General features: G+C 36.4%; 1 protein-coding gene across 1 annotated transcript in view; it reads left to right on the top strand.

The window, feature by feature from the left end:
* rdgBbeta (cytoplasmic phosphatidylinositol transfer protein 1) overlaps positions 1-17,441 on the top strand; it is a 55,504-nt gene extending 38,063 nt beyond the window's left edge. Inside the window, exons 6-8 of the mRNA XM_083135829.1 lie at positions 3,930-4,028; positions 7,646-7,801; positions 15,978-17,441. Of these exons, the coding sequence (XP_082991955.1) occupies positions 3,930-4,028; positions 7,646-7,801; positions 15,978-16,226 (504 nt within the window). The 3' untranslated portion in view covers positions 16,227-17,441. The remainder of the gene's footprint in view (positions 1-3,929; positions 4,029-7,645; positions 7,802-15,977) is intronic.
* Positions 17,442-20,145: the final 2,704 nt, after the last annotated feature.

Here is a 20,145-nt window from a genome sequence, read left to right on the forward strand (position 1 = left end):
CCGTATTTACGTATGTATAATGTGCACCCTGGTTTTTGATGGGGAAAAGTGACTAACAGTTGTATCTCATATATAATGCGCAGTATAATTCAGGTTCAAGAAATGGCTTTCTTGGTTGTAGGTCTTAAAGCTGCTGCTATGCTGATCAAGAGGCCAGCAAATGTGTCTAACATAACAGTGTTGTAGGGCCTTAATGTTGGCCACATTGATGTGATTATATTAGTCTTGGCTTTTATTTGTGCTTTGGAGCGATATTTCCAAATGTACTTTATGAGGTCATTTATTTGTTATATTTAGGCTCTAACTTTGGTGTAAGGCTTTTGCTCATTCCTTCTTTACTTTTTCTAATCAAAACTTGAAAATACGCTTTTTCCGTGACTAACATAACTATATGAGCCACATTCAGGACCTTCAAACTAACAGTTAGCAGCACACGATTTCTTGCATTAAGGCATTTACACACTCCATACATGTCATATTGTTGCCCAGTAATACATTTTAATTATTATTTTATTTTTCCTTCTTTATTCTTTCATTCAAAGTACCATAAAAATCGTTTTATGATAAACTTATTTCAATAGCATTGAACATTAGTGTTGCCATCTTGAATGGAATACTGTTGCCATATTCGGACACTACAGAATTTAAGCTTTTCAACAATATATAACATGATAGGGTTCTGTAATCATGAAAAATTAATGCAAGTGTCACAAAATCAATGGAATGACTCCGTACAGTTTCACATTGTCTGTCTGAATTATTCCGTGCATAATACCCACCACAGTTTTTGAGGGCAAAAAATTTGGAAAAAAGTGCACATTATACATGAGTAAATATGGTATACCGGGTGAGTCACCTAAAATTACCACCGGAAATATTTAGTCAACAACAATAAATATTGAAAAACTGTTTTTGCATATATATAGGTATGAGAGGGGCTCATGAAATTAGTGGACACAATACGTTCAACTACGTAAGGAAGTACGATTTTCAACACAAACTTTAGTTTTTTTTAATGGAAATCCCATTTTATTTTCAGCTCATTTCAAAGTACAGAAAAATTCATTAAGGATGGCGTTTGTTACATTGTAATACGTCAAATAGTTCTCAAGTAATTGTAACCTGAAGTTGAGCGTGAAGGCACTATGCCTGTAGACAGAGCCGAGCGCAAATGCCATCGCGCCTACAACTTGCATGCATGTGCTGCATTTTTCCTACAATCGCCATAGATAGATAAGTGTCATCTCGGCCTTTTCAGAGTTTGAAAATACTATTTTCTCAGCAACAGTTCTTACGTATGTATACTATCACTAGGGACATTGAATTTTCGTGATGCGCGAAATCGCGAAATGTGAAAAAAAGAAGCAATTTTGAACATTATGCATGTAACTACACCCCCAATGATGAAATATGGATGAGTTTTATTCGCGAAGTAATGCGAAAAATGTGCTTTTCCACGAAATGAACGCTTTTTTTGCAAAATAACTGTGAAATATCATCAAATTAAGTAGAAAACACGCAAAAACCAGCAATCGAGGTTGTGCGCGGAAACTGTCGATTTGTAACGAAACGTTTGCCTAAAGTTTCCTACCACTTGCGGCTGAAGACGTTTTATCTTCGATCACATCAGGAAGATGCTGCAAATTGGGATTTCCCATGCACATAATCTCAGTTCGAAAACTTTGCTCCCTGTCAAGTTGCATTCCTTTCTTCCCCCGAATATGCAATTTAGAAATGAAGTGATTTTGTGTTGATGTTTTCTTTGTGGTTGAACATCTAAGTACTTGTGTGTGTGTATAGTATATAAAAGTGAAGTAGTTTATCAATTTATAGCTCTTTTGTATGTTATTTCCTCTCATGATGAAAAAGTGTGTGCCATTTTTATTTTTCCACCGCTGATCTAACATTTTATTTACCGCTCTCCTCAGTTTTTATTTACCATAAATTTGTCTCCCTAACTATCACAAATGCCTTCTTAATTAGTGTACTTTGTTACGCCCTTGCTTTATTTGATAAAGTTGATACATCAATTTGAAAAAGAAAATATGTATAAGGTGCAATTAGGAATTTCCAATATTAAGGAAAACAATACTGGGGTAAACATTTGTGGGCAAAAGATTTGTCATGACCAAACAAGAGGAGTTGATTGTTCCGATGTACTAAAAATTATGACAAAAATGAATTAACGCCAATTAAAAATTAGAAAGATGTTAATGTAGTAACATTTATGTATGTAATTGATGGCAGAATGTTAATGTTAATTAACAAATATTTGTTAACTCAGAAAGATGGATAATTTGTCAAAGCTTACTTTTGTACAAACTACACATTTTTTATTATAACCCGCAGTTGTTTGAACGTAACAACTTTCCTAAGCGCAACGCATAGTATGTGGAAGAGTACCATGTTTGTTACAATACACAAATGGTGTCAAAAGAGGGATATGTATGTTACGACACACGAATCAACTTGTGAGAATGTTTGTTTCAAGCGTCAACTTCACGTTACAATTACTTGATTAATTTTTCCGTACTTTCAAATGAGCTGAAAATAAAATGGAGTTTCCATTAAAAAAAACTAAGTTTGTGTTGAAAATCGTACTTCCTTACGTAGTTGAATGTATTGTGTCCACTAATTTCATGAGCCCCTCTCATACCTATATATCTGCAAAAGCAGTTTTTCAATATTTATTGTTGTTCACGAAATATTTATGGTGGTAATTTTAGGTGACTCACCCTGTATATGCTTTGGGTTTGCTTGGACTAGATTCAACTTATTTGCCCAGACGTTGAGAACATAACTAAAATGTTAGGTGAGATTCTACAATCTGTAGTAAATACAAAAACAGTAGCAGAAGAAGACAAAGATGGAGCAGAAGAAAGAGAATATGAATATATGTTTGGCGTAAGAAAAGTTGTCTGCTCCCGTGTGATTAATTTGTGCGTAATAGAAAACTGAAATGTGGCTTTAAAACAAAGTTTGTGAGACATGGACATTGAGATGCACTTGTTTCAAAGACTTCCACACCAGTGATTTATTTGCATGAACCTGAAGTACATACATGCCAGCATGCTCTGTAGTATTGTATAATTGTATTTGGGTATTATTTACATTTGTCATGGAATATGAAAGCAACTCTATAAAACTCTTTTACCCTAGTCAATTTTGTTCAGCAGAAATCTGCTAAAATATTCTACATTTTTAAGTAGCGAGTTGTTTAGGAAATTCCACACCCTATCAATTAGAATTAGTTCTGTTACTACTGTTATTCATATATGTAAGTATGAATATATTTTAAAATTTTTACCCTGACATTGAGTGATTGGTAGAGGCATTAATATTTTGTTTTTGACTAAAACACGAAATGTGAAATAACACATTGTAATGTTAATTTTTAATGTTTCTGAAAGGTGTGAGGTGCATTTTCCTACCCTGTTTTGTCACGAAATAATGTGAAATAGACTCATAAACACGAAATTTAGAGTTTATTTACCGACGTGACACTTTCTGAAGTCAGAATTATCCTGTGAGTTATGCAATTCACGGAAAATTATTAATTCTGCTCTAAATATTTTAGAAGCAAAAAGGGACCTCTTTGTACAAGAATAAACTTAATATTCTGGTAATGGCAAAAACATATGCTACTAGAAGGGATGTGTTTATTTTGTGTAGTAAGTGCAGTTTTTTAATCATTTTATGTACCGGTTTTGAACCTGAAATCTCTTCCAAAGGTTCTGGTTATGAATCCCAGTTTGGGAGTGTCAATTCATCAATTTCATTCAATCATCATCCATCCTTGTAATGTGGTTTTACCTAAATAGGCAGGACAACAATGCAAGGTAAGGAAAATATAGATATTTTAAGACTCACATTAGATATGTTTGCTTTTGGCAGTCATTATGATTGTTTTTATTTATTTATTGTTTCAGTGTCTCAATCTGGAGCCTGATGTACTCAGTAGTCGAACAGTGGACCTTATAGATATAGTATTTGATGAACTCAGTCCAAGGCATTATAAAGAAGCAGAGGTAAGTAAAATTGTTCCATTTTCATTAACCGTAACTCTCAGTTCATCTATTTGTATGTTGCTTTTGTCTAATCAAAACATAGCTTCCATGATGCCACAACTTTGCCTTGTAATCAAGGGGCCCCTAGGTTCGATACCCGGTGGAGGTACATAGTTGTTCAGATCCCACTTTAAACTGTAGGTCCAGTCCCAATTAGCCTTACTGTGCATAAATTGGACTTAAAACACAAACTCAATCTAATCAAAACGTGCAAAAAACGTAACTTCACATCCCATGAATAAAGTTACGTTGTCACAAAACCCTTGTAAAAATTATGACTCACCCTCTCATACAGATGCACACAAACAGTGAAGGCGATTGTCCGACTGTTACAGACTTAATTTTAGGAAGGTACTAGGGCAGGGAATGCAAGAGTAATCACGATTCACTCTGGACAAATACATTGTTTGTTTTAATTTTATAAAATTTACGAAGATTTTGTGATCTAGGGTTAAGTGCATGCTTTACTAGACTTTTACACCCATTGGTGAGTTTGATTACTGATTATTGGGTTGGCCATCTTTCGGAGTTCAGTACGATTTTCCTTTGCAAAATATAAAAGCTTCTTAGCTTTCTGCCTCAAACGTAGAGAATCTACTGTAACACCAATGTCACTAATGCACAGACACCTTGCACCAAAGTAGCTTCAACATGTTAATTGCGACTGCCCTAAAACACAGTAGCAGAAGATGCCCTTGAGTGCTTGTAACTTAACACCATAGTACAGTCGAACCTAGATTTTTAGTTTTTCAGAGGACCAAGCTGAAAAAAAATTAATTAAAATGCAGGAAAATGTAAAATCGAGGGAAATTGTAACATTTTACTATGTTGGGACCGTCAAGATTGAATGTATAATGCAGAAAAATTAAAATCCAGGAATGATAAAATCGGGGTTCCACTTTACTTCCATTTCTGATTGTAAGTCTGAGAATACTCGTATTTTTTGTACAATATTTGTTATATTGTGGGGAAACGTTTATGATTGAATATTGAATATTCACAGTTTAATATATACGTGGTCTGTTAGGAAAGTAATGAGACTGGCAACACTGTGCACGAACCGGCAACGCTTCTGCCCCCACCTTCACATGGCAGGTAGGTGAACGCTTGCCGTTGACTCAGTACAAGTTTCAACTTGCTACAGTTGCTACATGATTGTTGAGAGCGTCTTGACGTGAAGTTGTGTTTGTGAGGTGCGTTACGGAAATGGACTGGCAAAAGTTTGAACAACGTTGTGCCATCAAATTTTGTTAAGCTTGCCGAATCCGCCACTGTGACTTATGAAAAGTTACAAAGGGCTTATGGAGAACATGCACTATCTAGGGCACAAGTCCTTTTTAGAAGGCCAAGAACAAGTGGAAGACGAACCTCGTGTGGGAAGACCTTCAACCTCAAAAATGGATGACAATGTGGAAAGAGTGAGGTCTCTTGTGAGGTCAGATCATCGATTGACGGTGAGAATGATCAGTAGTGAGTTGAATTTGAACGTGTGTACCAAATGAAGTCCTTGCAAGACTCAGGAAAAGGGTTGCACGTGTGCGACCAGACATTTGCACGCAGTTGGATGCTGCACCACGACAATGCAGCATGTTACACTGCAGTCTCCATCAATGAATTTTTGGCAAAAAAAAAAAAGCATTCCTGTGGTTCCTCAGCTCCCTTATTCGCCAGATCTCAGTCCCTGTGACTTTTTTTATTCCCCTTGCTCAAAAACCACTTGAAAGGATGTCATTTTGATACTTTGGATAAGATCCAGAAGAGCGTAACCAACGAGCTAAAAGGTATTCCAGCAGAAGCCTTCCAGCACAATGGAAACAACGCCTCCATCGCTGTGTAGCTGCCCAAGGGAACTATTTTGAAGGGGATAACCTTGATTTGTAAAAATAATAAAATTCATCGTTTACAGAAAATCAGTCTCATTACTTTCCTAACAGACCACGTATTATAGGTAGATTATTCAGGCTACCCATTCAGTGGTGCCATTTTGTTGGCCAAGCACATTAAGTGGTCAAATCTCGATCTTACCACCGAAGATCCCCATTTTAAGTCCTGGGCTGCACATGGGTTTCTTTGTGAGTATCCCGTCATCACGATTAGCCAAAAGTGGAAGAAAAGCTACACTAAATGACAAAAATACAGATATAATAAACGTACTGTGGAAGTTTGATCATTTTAATTTTTGCATCCTATTTTCTTGTGTGCTTTTCAAGCATTGATTCACCCAGAAATTAATAGTAAATGTAGACTTTTTACTATTACATTAGCATGAACTTCCATAGATATTTAATATTTATGGCATAGAATTGCATAAGGCTATATTTCAAGTGGGCTGTTGTGTGAATAATAATTGTAGTAAAAAAAATTTCTTCAAAATACAGGGTACGGATAAATTTGATACCACCAGAAACATGAAACAAATATAAGATGAAAGCACAATGCTTACAATTTGTGACGAATGCTTAGAAACATGGCACAGAATGTCCAATTACTTGAAAATGACATCATGCAGGTGTTCCTCATTTTGCATTACACACATTCGAAGTCTTTTAGTGAAGTTAGACATCTTGCAGGATTGGCACTGGAATTCAACTGACTCCTTCCGTATTCGATTCTTGGGATCCTGGATATTGTGTGGTTGTTCAGATGTGAAGATCTCGGATTTCAATTAACCCCAAAGGAAATTTTGTATGGATGGTATTGAAGTTCTTTGTGGAATATTGTCCGTACACTTCGATCAGATATGCCAAGTTCAGAGGCCTCCCCGATGGTGCAGTGGTAGCATCGTTGCCTTGTAATCAAGGGGTCCCGGGTTCGATTCCCGGTGGAGGCACATAGTGGTTCGGATTCCACTTTAAACTGTAGGTCCAGACCCGATAAACCTTACTGTGCATAAAGTGGACTTAAAGCAACAAATCAATCCAATCCCAAGATATGCCAAGTTCCAGTGTGTGCTTTTGTGCAGAATGCTTGGGAACTTCTGCTGAAGGCTTCTTCCACTCTTGCAATCTCTGATGTGCACACGCATTTTTCACTTCTACCTCTCCTCCTTACGTGTAAGATTAAAATGAGCACAAAATGCATGCTGTGTGGCCACTTAACTGCCGCTGTTTCTGTAAAACGCCTTTGCAGCGAATGCACGTTTTTTACCGGTCCATGACTATCTGGACTGAACACCATTACCAGAGTGGTAGAGTTTTGCCTCCAGATGGCAGCTCTCCCATTTTATTCTTCCTCGCATAACTTACGATTTCCAGGGTTGCCAAATTGCATGTTTCACTGCTGCACCCTGGATTTTCCAAATGTCTGACAGTCGTTACTAAACTTGAATGTAACCTAATTTTGCACTATTTATGTGATGTGTGATATTTTTCTGAAATATATATCTCTAATGTGTAGCATTTTTGGTCAGAAACATGTTACATTCTGTAATGTGAAAGTGTGAGGTAAAACGAAATTTCAACAGTATTATGTTTCCAGATGACCATCATATAAAATATATAGAAGTGTTGATAATGACATCCCAGAAGAATACTGTACATAAGTAATAGATGTTAAAATACTTATTTGCCAATTTGTAGGATCTCAAGTATTTTAAATCTGCAAAAACTGGGCGAGGACCATTCACTAAGAGTTGGCAAGATGAGGTGAACCCCATCATGTGTTCCTACAAGGTCGTGCAAGTTTCTTTTGAAGTATGGGGGTTCCAAACAAAAGTAGAGGATCTCGTGCATAGGGTAAGTAAGAATTTTCTGTCCATTAGCATAAGAAATCTAAGTTATTTTTTAAATGCATGCATGTGTTTTTTTTTATAGCAAGGTCTAATGAGGATTATCCCAGAAGTAAGTTGCCCTATTTTTATTTCTCTCTCAAGAAAGCTTGAAGGAAGGAATTTTTTCTGCATGTGTGTTGGCAGTAAGCAAAGCAGTATGCTTATTCAGCTTTGAGATGTTGTACTTACCTTTTAAAATAAAATAAAATAAAACTAAACTCCATGATGTCAGTGTTTTCAAAGTGCTTTTCGTGGTTGCGTCGTTAAGACATTGAGCCCCAACACCAACATTTTCTGGGTTTCAAGACTGGAGTCCATTGTAATTGCTTTCATGTTGCTGCCAATTGCCTCACAATGCACTGGAATTTTGGAGCTCCAACAAGAAATCTTCAACACCAAAGGCGAGAATGGTCAGCTATTCAGGTGCTCTGATACTATTTTTGTGTTATCCACTAAGAAGCAGTCCTGCCGATTGTGTTGGACATGGTGTTAATGTTTCATTGAAATCAATTATGAGATGCAAGGTGTGATACATTTTCAGTGCACAAATTCTGCTGCTATTTATCAGTACGGCTAAGTCTCTCTCTACAACGACCCCCAGGAATAGCGTCCCTCTAAGAAACCACCCATATTTCCCGGGAACTGAAAAATTTGGAGCAAAGATTGAAAAGTTGAAGGAAAACGACCAAAAAAAGTTTGCTTGTTTGGTCACTGTTTTGCAATTCTCTTCGCGATGTCTACGCATGTTCTTGATGGTGCAATATTTAAGACTGCTATCTCTGACATTTACCCTACTCATGCTATGATGCCAGGGGTCCCTGGTTCGAAACCCTGCCTGAGCATGGGTGTTTGGGAGTGTCCATCAATTTCATCATATGATCACTCATCTTCATATTTGAGATTAGCCAAAAGTGGCAGAAAAGCAAAGTAAAATAACAAAATCAATCAATAAATTTACCCAGCTGCATGAAGTACTGGCCATGTATTACTTGCTGTGGTGTAGTATTAGGCTGATGATTCATCCCATTTTCCTGAAGAATTACAATCTATGGTTGTAACAGCATTTGTGGGGTATCATTGTAATTGAGAAGATCTCCACTGTTACAGTAATAAAGTTGATTCATGAAGAACTTGTAATTTTCCAGGGTGCAGCTGTTATACAGGGTGATTCTTATAGAACCGGCCTGACAAAATGAGCTAGATATTAACGTAATTTATACATGCCATAACTTGGATAGTGTCTCTTTGATTGTTGATTGTGATCAGAGCATGTATTGAAAGTGTCTGCCATTTTCAAGAAGGCATGTCTCCACCTGAGTTTGCATATTCGCCGTGACAAGCCGCAGTGTTTCTCCGGTGATGTTCCTGATTTCAGCCGAAATGTTGTCCTTTAAAGCTTGTAACGTTCGCAGTTTGTTTGCATACACCTTGTCCTTCAGTAAACCACGCAGGAAAAAATCCAGGCTGGTAAGTTCGGGGGATCTTGGGGGGCCTGTCGCCTGGGCACTGCAAACATGTTCGTAAGTGCACCACTACATGTCCTTGAACCTTGCAGCATAAGTGCTGCGACCTGTCGGACCATCCGCACAACATTAGACTCAGCAAGGCCCACGGATTATTATGTCGTAATTGTGAGCAGTTGTATTCATCACCTGCAGCATTATTAGCAAATTCATCAGGCCGGTTCTATAAGAATCACCCTGTATTTGGCTGCTTAATCACGATTTCATGTTCCTGCGCTCCACTTTTTCCATATAGTTTGCTATTGGTATGTCTTGTTCATAAGGGGATACATGACACTATTCTAATAACAAAAAAATTTGCTGGAGCCTTTCAAGTGAAAACTCCATGTAGTTTTTATAAACCGGCATTCGGAAACTCAGTGTGATAAATATAAATTATGTGGTATAGATGCCTGGCTGTTTCTTTAGTATTATTTTTGAATGCACAAATGTAATTTAGATGCCATTCAGAATTTCTTAACTGAAACCTGCCGCTGAGGTTGGCCAGAGAATGTTCGACAGCCACATGTGACCTTGCATTATTTGCTAAGTAGAGGACACTTTTGTGCTTCAGGAGTGTTGGCACTGCATTTTTATTTTCTCGTAAACACGTTCCAGCTGCTGAGAGTACACAGTTGCACTGATTGCCTGGCGTGCTTGGCCAGGTGGCAGCAGTTTGCGATGCACAATACCCTGAGCAGTCCTCCAAACACAGAGCATAACCTTTGTTTGATGCAGTGGTAGTTTCGCTTGTTTTGGAATGGGTTCATGTGATACTAATCAATGATGATGTCACCATGGAGTATCGTAAAGAACCCACTGCTCATAATGTCGGCACTCTCTCCAGAAAAGGATCTTTACCTAGAAGTAACAGTAAGAAAGCACGCATCTGTTTGTACTGCTTCCTAAGCTGCATCAAGGCATGTGGCACTGCAAACATGTTTACTGTTTTCAAAGCTGATGTAGGTATTGTAGAATGGTTTCTACACTGACATGGGATTCTTCTCCTACTTTGTTACATGTTTGACCAGAGTTCACCTCAGTAGCCTATACAGAGAGTTGTTTTCTACGTCCGTTGGTCTTCTGCTCATCCACCAAAAGCCTGGTATAATTTCCTTTCCTCTGCTGTTGTGTTTCATTGATTGATTTGGTAAATTTTACTTTGCTTTTATGCCTTTTCTGCTAATTGCGAAGATGAGAATGAGTGAAATTGATGAAGGGACAGTTACAAAGAACATCCAGGCCAGGATTCGAACCTGGAACTTTTAGTGTTGTAGTGCATTGTGCTAACCACTCTGCCACAGAGGCCGGCTCTTCCAAGTTTTAAACTTATACATGCTGTTTGGAATACCAATGCTTCACCTGTCCTCGCTGACATTCATGTTGACCTGCACCAGTCATAATCTGTTGGTTGAAGGTGTATACACGTGGAGGTAGATTTTCCTACTATATACTATACTACCACGAAATGATGCAAAATGCACAATAAACTCTTAAACATGAAATTCAGAGTTTAATTACCAACACAACACTAACCATGGTCGGAATAATCCTGTGACACTAACCATGGTCAGAATAATCCTGTGAATTATACAAAAGCTGGAAATTTTGATCAATTTTGCTGCAAATTTTTAATATAGATTTTCTGCATACACTATCAAACTGCCAGACACCTTGAGGACATACTGTCCTACCTGTGTAACCTTGGAAGTGTACTGAGTAAGTGACATCTGTCGTCAGAAGCCAACAGAACTTTCTTGATCACCTTCATAATTTCATGCATTTGATTGGCCCTGCTGCTCCACAACAGCTCAGTAATTAGTTTCTTCAAAGCATATATGCGAAAAACACTATCGTTGAATTTCAGAAGCGGGTAGTACTTGAAATAAGCTTATCACTCCCTTACAACACACAAAAAAAATCTCTGTTCAGTTACTTCACTTTTCATGAATTTTTCAGGAGCAATCGATAATATTGTCAAGCACTTGTGACATTTTTGTGAGGTTGTACGTATAGTCTGATGACATGTATGCTGTTGAACACTCGCAAGCTGTAGGCTACAGTCAGCTATCAATAGTCTCAAACATCACTTACATATTTATTTTTCCAAAGAAATGTGTTGAGGATAATATATGTTCGAATCTACAAAATCACCTTAAACCAGCTTGTACACTGATCATTCATTCAACCGTCAGTAGGTTGACCAACTCTCTCTTATTTCCTGGGATATCCTGTATTAGAGATATATTTTTTGGGGTCCTCCCAGCTACCATACTATCATTCTATTTCTCCCGTATATTTCATTAACAACCAAGGTCGTGAAATTTCAACTCATTCAGAGTTCGGTGAGCTACACAAAACTCCCAACTCGGATGCCAGATCTTGCACGTTTAACATTTAGCCAGAGGAAGTGATGTCACATCTTGCAGTAGGTGATTGATGCTTAGTTCTCCAGCAGCACTGGGCAAGTGTGTATGAGTTGGGAATAAGAAACATGCAAATTCGAAAATTTTTATTTACTATTGTGATCTTCGTATTATATAAAATGTAAATTAATTATTTTGTTTAATTCCATAAGCATTTGCTGGGAGTGATGCCGTGCTGCTAAAAATGTGCAAAATTGATCGCTACTAAATCTCCCATAAATTCATGGTCGAAAATTGGTCACCCTAACCATTAGTAACAGTATCTTAAAAACTGCTAGAACTACTTGGTGGACCTATAGACCTATAAGGTAAAGTATCTTTCTACATGATTGATTTGCCACTTTTTTAAACTTATTAATAATAATTAAACTTGCTCATTTTTGAAGATAGAAAGCAGAATTGAATTTGATAGGTTGTCTCACACCTTTGTCCACCAGATGGAAACTGAAGAATTAGAAAGCTGTCAAGACCTACCGATATTTTCATTCAAGGCTGTAAACCACAAACTTACTGATATGGACCAGGATTTTCTTAGCACTGACAAAAAATTCATGTTTGAAATCACTCAAGTCGTCAACACAGGGCAATGTACACACAGGAGAGCTATGGGAAAGATAAGTCATACCAGATGGCTCACTACTGTAGACCTCATAATGCGTTTGGATGTTCATAGAAGCAAAGAAAACATCTTCGTAGCTGCTGACTTCATTAACTTTTGTTTTAAAATTATACTTTTCCTCATGTTTTTCCATCTGATTAAAGCCACATTGTGCTGAAGGTGAAAGACTTTTATGAATTGTATATATCCAAGTCAACATGTGGAATATATTTCCCGGGTTCGATACCTGGTGGAGGCACATAGTGGTTTGGGTCCCACTTTAAACTGTAAGTCAAGTCCCAATTAGCCTTACTGTGCATAAAGTGGACATAAAAACACCAAATCAAATGTGGAATATATTTGTGTTAACATTAATAACAATCACACAAAATGCCAGCTTTTTCTGTCTTCCAAAATAAACAGGTCCAGTTATTATTTTAAAATCAACATTTTTTTTTCAAAGTGGCAAATTGACCTTAAAGAAATATACTGTTACTGATTGTTTGTGGAGCGGACATTTTAAAGTAATGTCGCAGATTTCAACGTATGTTATTCTCAACAAAGTTCTTTGGAAAATTAAAGATATGCAGGGGATGGACAAAAATATGGAAACACCTGGTATAAAACAGGTAGCCACTTCAAACATGATTTGCATCTGAATGGTAGGTGGTGCTGTGGTCACTGGCACTTCCTGCGAGGTGTACACCCTGGCCAACCTGACAGATGGGCCAGTTACAGTTCAGCGACGGGTCCGTGCAGGTTATCGTGAATCATGTCTGAGCTGACAGAGTTTCAAAGAGGGCAAATTGTGGGTGCGCGTATGGTAGGAGCTTCCGTGACGAAAGTAGCGGAAATGTTTGGTGTATTAAGGGGCACAGTCTCGAAGATCATGACTGCCTACGAGACTTCTGGAAAAGTCTCAGCAAAGCACCAGCGTGGATGGAAGTGTGTGTTGCGTGACAGAGACAGACACACATTGGGTAGGATTGTGACCAAGCAGAAGATCACCATGGCTCCAAAAGTCACTGCTGAGTTGAATACAGTGCTTACAAACCCTGTTAGCGTCAAAACAGTCAGGAGAGAACTCCACAAGCAGGTTATTCATGGCAGATCTGCAATTCCCAAACCGCTCGTGACTGTTGACCATGCTGCTAGGCAGAGACAGTGGTGCAATGCCCATAAAAACTGGACAATGGAGCAGTGGAAGACTGTAAATCTGGTCGGATGAGTCATCCTTTACATGGTTTCCAACTGCTGGCCGAGTGTACGTGTGGAGAATGCCAGCACAAGCATACGATACAGACTGTCTGTTACCGAGAGTGAAGCGTGGCGGTGGTTCAGTGATGATTTGGGCAGCCATCTCCTGGTATTCTGCCGGACCCATCATCACCCTGCATGGACATGTCACTGCCAGGGACTAAGTAACAATTTTGAGTGACCAGCTGCATCCCATGGTGCAAACTTTGTTCCCAAATGGTGATGCCGTGTTTCAAGATGACAGAGTCCCTGTTCATACAGCTCACATCGTGGTTTGATGAGCACGAAGATGAAGTGTCACATCTGCCATGGCCTCCACAATCACCAGACCTCAATATTATTGAGCCCCTGTGGTCTGTTTTGGAGACCAAGGTGCGAGCCCGCTACCCACCACCATCGTCTCTACAACAACTTGCAGCTGCTTTATAGGAAGAATGGTACAACATCCCTTGGACAACCATACACAACCTGTATTTGTCCATTCCACGTTGACTGCAGGCCGTTCTGCGTGCCAAAGGTGGTCCTACTCGATATTAATAAAGGTAATGTGCATTTCTGCAGGTGTTTCCATATGTTTGTCCATCCCCTGTAAGTGGTGTTTGAATATTGATAATTCACTACACTACATGCCATCAGATTATGTGTACAACTGCAGACAAACATCACATGTGCTCTGTTGGGCGATGTAGCATAATCAATTGCCCCTGAATGAGTGAAGTTATTGAACAGAGATTTTTTTTTTGAGAGTTGTAAGGTAGTGAAACGGAACTGCCTGTTTCTGAAATTTAACAGTGTCTTTTTTTCTAATGTTCAGTACTGAAGACTCAGTGTTGCTTGAACCTATGAGAAATATGCTTGCTGGAATGAGTCCTTCAGTATCTTGTCCGACAAGAAATACAAATAATACAGTATCATTTAAATTCAACATGAAAATTCATGCAGCAAAAGTCTACACTTTCTTGAAATGAATTCAGAAACCTCTGTGGAATGGAAAGCAGTTTGGGTATGCTTCCTTTTAATGTTTTTTTTTTTTTTTTTTTTTTAATTTGATTGCAAACTATCCTCTATTTGTTATGTGTAAGTTCCACAAAGAGAGGCTTGTTTCTGCTAAGTGTACCACAGAAGCATTCCACGTGTTTATGCTAGTTCCATCAACAATAAAAAGCTGTACATACACTATAATTAGAGGCACATATTTTTGGTAAATAAAAGAAACAAAATTTTGGTACAAAAACAGTCAATTTTGTGTTCAAAAGCGGTAAATAAAATAAAATTTCTCTGTTATAGCACTGAAAAAGTGGTATATAAAATGACACTTTGGTTTTAAAATTGTAAATATAATCCTAAATTTGATTTAAAAACTGCACTTACTACACAAAATAAGCATATCCCTTCTAATAACACATTTATGTAGTTACCAGAGTATTAAGTTTACTCCTGTATAAAGGGGTTCATTTTTGCTTCTCAAATATTTACAGCAGAATTAATCAATTTTGCGTGAATTGCATAACTCTCAGGATAATTCTGACTTCAGAAAGTGTCGCGTCGGTAAATAAACTCTACATTTTGTGTTTAAAGAGTCTTATTTTGCATTATTTCGTTACAAACCAGGGTAGGAAAATGCACCTCACACCTTTCAGAAACTTGAAAAATTAAGATTACAATGTGTTATTTCACATTTCATGTTTTCGTCAAAAACTAAAAATGATGTCTCTAACTATGTGATAATCATCCATTCTGCATAGTCCTAAAGAGTGAATATAATATTCATAACGACATGCATATTTAGTTTTTGTTGGAAATCCGAAATGTGAGATTCCACACTGTAATGTTCATTTTTGGCATTTTCGGAATGTGTGAGGTAGATTTTCCCACCTGTAATGCCATGAAACGATGTAAAATCAGATAGAAAATTTAAAATAAACTCCCAACCATGAAGTTTAGAGTTTATTTACCAACACAACACTTTCCATGGTCAGAAATATCACGTGAGTTTTGCAAAAGACAGAATTTTGTTTAATTCTGCTGCAAATTTTTAAATATAGATTTTCTGCGTACACTACCAAGCTGTAGGACACCACGAAGCCAAATAATCTTTGGTTTTTTACTTCCTTGCACTACATGTAAGCAAAGTAATACAAGTGGGATTTTTCACAATTTTTAATTACAATTTTCATCCTGAAATATACTTAGTTTTTGTACTGAAATTTGTTTCATTCACAATAAATAAGTCCTTAACTATTCAGAATAAAAATCCACTAATTATCATGAAAGATTCTTTGCAAATTTTCACATTCCATGTGTGGTGACCGTGATCTACATTTGTGGGCAAGTGTTAACACATCAAAATATTTGCAGCTTGTGAGAGAAGTTTTGCTGCTTGGCCACAGACAGGCTGTTGCGTGGGTGGACGAATGGCACGGAATGACTTTAGATGACGTAAGAAACTACGAGAAAGAAATGCAGCTCATAACCAACACCAAAATGCAGAAGCCACAACCAACAAACCACACGGAGGACACAGCGACATCTTCGGAACCTTTCGAGAAGAGCCTCGTGGAATCTCCCAAATCTCCAAAAGCAAAATCATGGTTCTCCTGGTCTTAGCACTGCCCAAAATGCATTTTTTAATTAATCAATAAACAAATAACAGAGGATGTGTTCTTGAGAGTTATTTGGATATTGTAAGATTGTAGTAAAATTTAGCGTTGTTAAGAGTAGTTTATTTTTTTAAGGTGTAAAGTTAATGTTTGTATTATTCCGAAAAGAATATATGTGAATATTGTTCCCCATGACTGTTCATGTATTTGTTGTTTTGTATAATGGTCTACTTCTCAAGTTGTTTGTTTTATTTATTTAAATAATGCACTTCATAGTTGGTACAGTACATTTTTGAAGTTGTTCCCACCAGCTTAAGTATGCTTGCTGTGTCAGCAGTTATCGGAAGACATTACTTAGCAGGCTCTGAATTTATGCTGCATTAGTGTAACAATAATGGCGACTTAATAATTTTGCTCATAAGATTTGTGATACTTTTTTTAAAAACCCTGTTATGTGTAACTTGGTTCTCAATTGTACCTTGCAAGGAATTTAAAACTTAGAAGGATTTGATGTGTATTTGACATATCTTTGAGTTGGCTAAAGCAAGTTGCCTTGTCTATATTGATTATTCATTCTCCTGTAGGCACACACACATTCTTATTTCATAATGTTTTGTGCACCATATTTCTCTTTATCTAAATAAGATTTAACAAAGTGGAGCTAGTATATTCTTTAAGGATGAATTATATGGTGGTTATGAAAAATCTTGTACATATACAGTCCGAAAGATATCACTACTGACTGAATTATAGTCATGATAAAATACTTCACATTGGGGAAACCAAAGTATGCAAAATAACAAAACAATTTGATAATAACAATAAGAAATAAGGTTCACATAGATTTTGGGTTGTGAGAACAACACGTATTTAGCAGTTAAGATATCTATTGTAAGTAAATGTAGATTTCAAAATTTTAAAAATAACATTCAAGGTTCTTGATTAATATCACCTTTGCATCAAGTTTGGGTATAATTCAATGAATTTGATTCAATTATTTAAATTGCAGTCTTGATTAACCTCTCTGTAAATTAACGTAAAATAAATTTTGACATGGATTTGTTTTGTTCTTGCCAGTTTCTTCCTATGCAACTTGTTACTATTCAGTACTTTCTTTTCAATATTTTTCATTTTGTCTGTGTGTGTATCAACAGTATTTTATCACTAATAATAACCAGTAAAAATGAGTTTCCTCCCCTTGAAAATACTTTTGTCTTCAACTGTATGTAGTATGTATGTATGCTCAAAATAAATGTTTGACATGCTATATTTTTTAATTTTTTTTTGTTTGCAAAATAAAAAAAATGTAATATTTTCTACTAATATATAAAAACTAGAATTCTGAACTGTAAAATTCATTAGTAGGGATGGAAAAAGAGTATATAGATCTTGCTCAGGATAGGGACAGATAGAAGGCCTGTTTTGCTGCAGCCATGAACCTTCAGGTTTAAGAAGGCTAGAGAGTTAGTTAGTTAAAATTCATTAGTAACCAGTGATGGCTTTTAACACGGTTACACTTGTTTTATTGCCTTTGTTAGTTACACATTTTGTCTAAATGTATTCCTCTATTTCACATTCATCTCATGTATCCATTGATATAGTATATTCTAAAGTGTGATGAATTTTCATGTGTTATTTTGTAAGATAATAATCAGAACTTGTTACTTAGTATGCAAAGCTAAATGAATGCAATTTTCACTGTATTTTTATACTAAAGCCTCTTAAAACTGATTTAATATTTTGAAGTACTTAATATTGACAAGAATTTTTGAACTTCATGCAACCTGTCAAAACCAGTATCGTACTAAGTACGTAAATACTTGTTGTTTCCAACATAGATGTCACATAAAATATGTAATTTCAAATGTGTACTTACTTACTTATACATTTTTGTTGTGTGTGATAGTCTTCACACATCAGTTGTAATTAAGAATTTTATGAACAAGATATGTATTAGTTGTTGTAAATAATTTGGCAAATTGCAGTTTTTAAGCTGGAGTAAAAATGAAATTTAGCCAAATTGGTTTTAAAAAGGGAAGCTATAGTAACAGCAAAAATTTGATATGATGTGGGTAAAATACCAGCATAGGAATTGTTTTGTCTTGCACACACGTACATTTTATGTGAAGGAGTAAATTGACAATACAGGCATACCATAAAATTTAACTGTTTTGCAATATTCATACGTTATAGAGCATTTTACAAAATATATTTTCATTCCATTTGGAATTTGAAATATAAAGAAATTTTGAGCACTATGTTTTTGTATGTAATCGAAGTTATTTTGTCACCATGACTGGATATTAATGTTCATTTTCTTGGAGGTCTGTATTATCGTATACTACGACAAATAGTCATAGGAACAAAATATTTATGAACTGTTACCAGAATTTTTCAGTGTGTTTTTAATGCTGAGTGTGATTTAATAACAATTCAAATTTATGTCCAGGTCATGGTGTAAAGCAGAACCTTGTTTTCAACTGTTGAATATGCAGTATATTAGTGCTCTCTAACATTGAATTTATTACATTTATGCATGTGGGGCTTCCATATCCAACTCGTTGGAATCATAGTGGCATATCTATCATACATTTAACATGTCAGCGTACTTTGGATGTCAGTTTTACATAATTGTTTAAAGTAAACTGAAGAGAAAATGTTAAAATAGGGCACTGACACTTTTCTTGTAACAGATATCTTTTCAATCTTTGTATCTGATTTGTCCATGTATGAGATATGTCTCAGATACTATATCAGTGGCGTATTCTGAAAATTTGACCTGGCTTACCACAATAATTCTTATTTATTGTATGATTTATTATGCATGGTTAGCCTAAAAGAAATAGACACTTTCAAAGTTTTACAGAAAGAAGAGTTTGAAAAATAGTGCTGAAATACTTGCATGGTTTGAAGATTACGTCATGAAGTTTACATTGGTAAGTTACAAGTGTTCTATGTGTGACTCTTTTGTACCATGACAGATATCAATGCGATAGTCGTTCTCCCCAAACGTGACTTTTCCCCTTCCACAGACAACCAGTTTCCTCAAATTTCTTGCTCCAATCGTAGATGGACTGCCTTGTGGGTGGTTGTTTACCGTACCGTGTTCTAAAACGACGCTGCACAATAGTAACAGAATTTGTTTTTGCAAATTCAATCATGTAGAAAGTCTTCTCCACCTGGCTACCAGCCATACTGCACAACTTACGTCAAGGGTGCTCACGTGATGCTGACGTCACGAAGACGGAGGTTGTAAACTTGAAGGCTTTCTCTATACAACAGTACTAATTGCTCTCTGATGTAACAAGTAAATTTGAACTGTCTATTTCTTTTAGGCTAACCCTGAATATTAATTAGATATAATAGAAATAAATCATCAATGCAGGCATGCAAATAAAACTGAAACAGAAGTCTGACAACTTAAAATTTTCTAGGAATTTATATGTATATATAAAGTTGGTTTACCGGCTTTATATAAGGTAACATGGGAGAATACACCACTGCACTATATATAAGCAGAAACAGTACTTATAATATTGGAGGTTTGCCAAGAACTTATGATGAATGGTTTGAAAATAAAATACAATTTTTCTTGTTCAATGTGAGGTTCTTGTTTGCTGTTATTCACACGATGTAGTGAATAAAATTTGCATGTAAAGTCTACATTATACAATACACTAGAACCTTGACCTTGAAAAAGAGTAATGTATTTTTTGAAAGATCTTAATCAGCTACAATATTGTAAGTAATCTTGTTTTTATATAGTGTAGTACATACAGGGTATGAGGAAAATTCTGTAGTGGGAGATACTGAATTTGTTTGTTTGTTACCAAAGGTATCAGTCTGACTGCGACATTTGTAATTTTGTTTGAAACAAGTGTTTGCACAAAATGTTTACTTGTCTCTGGGAGTGGTCCATGATTTAG

Source organism: Lepisma saccharinum, chromosome 14 (genome assembly GCF_977018435.1).
Source record: "Lepisma saccharinum chromosome 14, izLepSacc3.1, whole genome shotgun sequence".
Lineage (NCBI taxonomy): Eukaryota > Metazoa > Arthropoda > Insecta > Zygentoma > Lepismatidae > Lepisma > Lepisma saccharinum.